Source organism: Xenopus laevis, chromosome 1S, assembly GCF_017654675.1.
Source record: "Xenopus laevis strain J_2021 chromosome 1S, Xenopus_laevis_v10.1, whole genome shotgun sequence".
In the NCBI taxonomy this organism is placed as follows: Eukaryota; Metazoa; Chordata; class Amphibia; order Anura; family Pipidae; genus Xenopus; species Xenopus laevis.
Genome location: NC_054372.1, coordinates 75522840 through 75527839, shown reverse-complemented (window position 1 = coordinate 75527839; position 5000 = coordinate 75522840). Strand labels below are relative to the sequence as shown.

Genomic DNA, 5000 nt, shown 5'->3' with positions numbered 1-5000 from the left:
TGAAGCCCTACGAGCGCCGGCTTCTGGACATTTTGAGCAAAGAGGGCAGTGAAGGAGTGGACACAGACTGGAGAAGTAAGTTGAATTTTATAGAAACAAACATCTGACTCCTTTTTTCCACATTCACATCATTTAGATAAATGTCTAATTTCCCCTTTAGTATTTCACTTCTTTGCTAAAATATTGCTCCTGTTTTGCATTAGAGGAGTTTCTTGTGCTTTTCTTTACAACTTTGCTGTTTGTTCATTACTAGTTATTAAGTGCAGCTGTAACATAGACAAAATGGCAGCCATTTCTTTATTAACCATTTCCCCACTATAGTACAAATGTTTAGAAACTGCATTAAAGGGTGGTTCACCTTTAAGTTAACTTTTAAGTATGTTCTAGAATGGCCAAGTCTAAGCAACTTTTCAGTTGTCCTTCATTATTTATTTTTAAAATTAAAGGACTCTTTCCAGCTTTAAAATGTGGGTCTAGAAATGCTCTGTAAGACTACACATGTGATGTTATTGTGAGTTTTTATTACTCATATTACTAATTAGACCATCCACTAATTATATTCCAGTCTCTTCTTCAGATGAATGCATGGTTGCTATGCTAATTTGGACCCTAGCAACCAGATTGCTGAGACTGCAAAGTTTAGATCTGCTGATTAAAAAGCTAAATAACTTTAAAATCACAAGTATTGTCATATATTACATTCTCTTCTGCTCGCACCATTGCAAATGTATTTAAAGGAACAGTAACACCAAAAAATATAAGTGTTTTAAAGTAATGAAAATGTCATGTACTGTTGCCCTGCACGGGTAATACTGGTGTGTTTGCTTCAGAAACACTACTATAGTTCATATAAACAAGCTGCTGTGGAACAGGAATTGAAAAAAGTCTATATGGCACAGTTAAATAGTGGATAACAGATAACTCCATTATGTTCTACAGAGTTTATCTGCTGTGTAACCTGAGCCTTTTCTCATTTGAATGGCTGCCCCCATTGCTACACAGCAGCTTATTTATATAAACTATAGTAGTGTTTCTGAAGCAAGCACAGCAGTTTTACCAGTGCAGGGCAACACTATTTTCATTACTTTAAAACACTTATTTTTTGATGTTACTGTTCCTTTAAGTTTTAACCATTCCATCTCACTTGCTGTACCATTCCATTGGAGTTAGTATTTGGAATGAGAAATAAAATAGATTTGTAGCATGTGGGAGATCTCTTGCAATTCCATATGATTTTGTTTTTTTAATACTTTTTTTGTTTTCTTTATTCACAATTGCAGTACCGCCGCAAACATCGCGGCCTGACTCGGGCAGTGACCAGGACCAGGACGACGCCGCTCAGCAACCCCAGGAAGAGGGTGAGGCTGAAGATCGTGATAGAGCCCCGGAAGCTCAAGGTACAGACATGTTCAATGTTGTGGCCAATGTAGTTGCTTCCTCGACTTGTTTACAGCATTACTAATGTCCTATCTCACATTACAGAACACCGAGCTGAAAGCCGCGCCCAGTCACCAGCTGTGATACCTGTGGTGCCCCCCAGACGTAAGAGTAATTTATAACTAATAACCCCTTACTTTATTTGTCTGTGTGTCACCAAAGATGCCATGTATTGGTTAAGCTGAGCTCAGGAGAGGTGGTTAGGAGAATAAAATAGGATCAGACAGCTAGAGCAGAGTTTCTATGGGAACCAGTAATGATGTCTGCTCAGTGGCTGTTAGACTGGAGGGTGTGTTTAGTAATCTGAGCTGAGAAGAACTGAGCATGCTCATTAGCCAACAGCCAAAGGGAATTCCTGAGGGAGGGCCAGAGTGAGTTAGAAGAGGAGAAGGAATTCTAAGTGATTAAGGGGATACTGCAGACTTTACTGTTAACCTTTTAAAAACCAGTGGCAGGTATCTGAAGCTCCTCCTCACTGGGAGGGAGGGTTTACATGTCCTTTCAAACTTTTTTTTGTCAAAAAAAAAAACTTGTTTTCCAAGCTACAGACTGGTGAGAAATTTTCACTCTAATGTTGTGTTTATGCCACCCCCCCCAAAAGAAAACACCACCTCCAATCTAAATGTGGCCAAACACGGGCCAATAAAAGCTGCCGACAGACCGACAGCTTATTGGCCCGTGTATGGGGGCCCCCGACGGGCTTCCCCGATCGAGATCTGGCCATAAGTCGGCCAGATCTCGATTGGATGGGACTAAAATCCCGTCGGATCACGAAGGCATCTGTTCGTTGATGCGGTCCTGCGATCCGACCGCCCGTTCCTATTCGTTATGATCCGATCGTTGGTCCCTAGGGCCCACAATCGGATCAGTGCGATATTGCCCACCTCAAGGTGGGCATATCGGAGAGAGATCCGCTCGTTTGTTGTGGGTTATGCACATTCCAATATATATACTTAGATTTGATTTTTCTTGTAGGTCGTGCTGCTGCCACTGCTGCTGCTGCAGCAATTGGGGGACCACCACAGGAGGAAGGACGGCGACTGGGTGAGCAACCTGCGGCACAACCGGGGCTCGTTGACGCCATGATGGCTGCCATGCAGCCTATGGTCCACCAGCAGCGCCGCCAGGAACTCTGGATGAGGCGGTGGATGGCCCAAATCCATAGGGATATTCAGGAGACCCAGGTGACCATCCATCGTGGAATCCAGGACCTGGTGGCAGCTATGGCAGCCCAGCCTCATCGACCAGGGGGCTCTGCTGAGGGTGAAGTCCCTGGTCCACCTGCTGCTCCCCCTCCACCCCCTTAAGCTCCTCAACATCGGAGGGAAAAGGGGCATAGAAGGGGAGACGGTCCTGTCCGAGGGGACAAACGTCCCTAGCTCCAGTCTGTGTCATTTTCCATCTGACACTGGCCTCTTTGCCTGTTTTTCTCCTGGTAACAAACTTTGCCCTATTGACGCTTCAGGTATCACTTTGTCCGTTACCCAGCAATGGGACTGACTCCCAAACAACACATCCCATTGTTTACACTGCTCCATTCTCATCACTGAGGGGTGCCATTTTAACATCTATTGGCACCCTTTCCAATAACACCTGGAAAAGCACTTCAAAACATCTAAGTGCATTTGCTCTAACATATGTATATATGTATGGTGTTATCAGCACCAAGGTGTTCCATATCTAACACCCATTGGCGCCCTTTCCAATAACATCTGGAAAAGCACTTACAAACATCGAAGTGCATTTGCTCTAACATATTTCTATGGCGATGCTGCAGTGTTGCCGAACACATTCACTTGGCCAAAAAATGTTACATGTAAGGGTCAATGAATTGTATTGCAAGCATATGACTACACTTTTTTATGGTGTATTTATCACTAGTGCAGTGTTGCTTCAAAGGTTCCATATGCTAATCAAGCTCTGTATTTATGTGGTTTACATGTTATGTGCATTCATGTAACAATGGCCTATATTCTGCAACTGTCAAAGTGAAAACAGTGTACCTTGTGCTTTGCACTATGAAGTTATGTTGGCTACCTCTGGCCTACTTTGGCTACCCAGCACTCATAATAGGTGCTAACGCCTACCTCCTCCTCCTCCACCTGTGCTCATTAAATAGCAAGTCCAAGGTGTATGATATGCCTTAAAGGCACAAAGCATTGTTACTTTGCACGAGAAGTTATGTTGGCTACCTCTGGCCTACTTTGGCTACCAAGCACTCATAATAGGTGCTAACGCCTACCTCCTCCACCTGTGCTCATTAAATAGCAAGTCCAAGGTGTATGATATGCCTTAAAGGCACAAAGCATTGTTACTTTGCACGAGAAGTTATGTTGGCTACCTCTGGCCTACTTTGGCTACCCAGCACTCATAATAGGTGCTAACGCCTACCTCCTCCTCCTCCACCTGTGCTCATTAAATAGCAAGTCCAAGGTGTATGATATGCCTTAAAGGCACAAAGCATTGTTACTTTGCACGAGAAGTTATGTTGGCTACCTCTGGCCTACTTTGGCTACCAAGCACTCATAATAGGTGCTAACGCCTACCTCCTCCTCCTCCTCCACCTGTGCTCATTAAATAGCAAGTCCAAGTTGTATGATATGCCTTAAAGGCACAAAGCATTGTTACTTTGCATGGAAGTTATGTTGGCTACCTCTGGCCTACTTTGGCTACCAAGCACTCATACTAGGTGCTAACGCCTACCTCCTCCTCCTCCTCCACCTGTGCTCATTAAATAGCAAGTCCAAGGTGTATGATATGCCTTAAAGGCACAAAGCATTGTTACTTTGCACGAGAAGTTATGTTGGCTACCTCTGGCCTACTTTGGCTACCCAGCACTCATAATAGGTGCTAACGCCTACCTCCTCCTCCTCCACCTGTGCTCATTAAATAGCAAGTCCAAGGTGTATGATATGCCTTATAGGCACAAATGGTTGTTACTTTGCACTATCAAGCATTGTTGGGTGTCCAACACTCTACCTGGCCAGCACTAATCTCATATTGTTGATACTTTTAAACTGGCCAAATTGTCATATAGTGACAAGTGTCATTTGTAGATCATATTGATTGTTATATTATTGTTTTGGACACAAGCTTATCAAGGGGCAAATTTTTGGATACTGTTTAATGTAAAGTTGGCCATGATGAATCCTGGGGTGCATTAGCAATGTCATGCAACAAATGATTTGTAAAGCTTTTGCCCTTTAGTGGTCTATAGGGGCTGCTATATTTTGAAATATATGATGAGACCAAATTCCTCCTGTGGCTTCCAGCTAAGGTACATATTTAATGGTTTAAAATAAATATTGTGTGTTCCAAAAACAAACAAACTTTATACTTTTTGACAAAGATTGTGTCAGTAAAGCCACTAAAACATTACTGGGTGTGTTTGTTTTTCTTTTTTGCCAAGGCGCTTGTCCATAATAGTAACATGGGTAATGTCATTTCAAACAAGAAAACAGAAGAAGCCATACGTGTAGATCAAACAAGAAAAATTCATTAACACAAATCAAAATAAATTTAAGTAGCCACACAAAAGCCGGTCATTGCTAAACAAACACTGC

General features: G+C 42.8%; 1 protein-coding gene across 1 annotated transcript in view; it reads left to right on the top strand.

Moving 5' to 3' along the window:
- The window catches only part of LOC121399333 (myb-related transcription factor, partner of profilin-like), a 3426-nt gene extending 506 nt beyond the window's left edge, over positions 1-2920 (top strand). The window contains exons 1-4 of the mRNA XM_041579743.1: positions 1-75; positions 1281-1397; positions 1483-1542; positions 2413-2920. The exon at positions 1-75 is cut by the window's left edge and continues 506 nt beyond it. Coding sequence (XP_041435677.1) covers positions 1-75; positions 1281-1397; positions 1483-1542; positions 2413-2744 — 584 coding nt within the window. The 3' untranslated portion in view covers positions 2745-2920. The remainder of the gene's footprint in view (positions 76-1280; positions 1398-1482; positions 1543-2412) is intronic.
- Positions 2921-5000: the final 2080 nt, after the last annotated feature.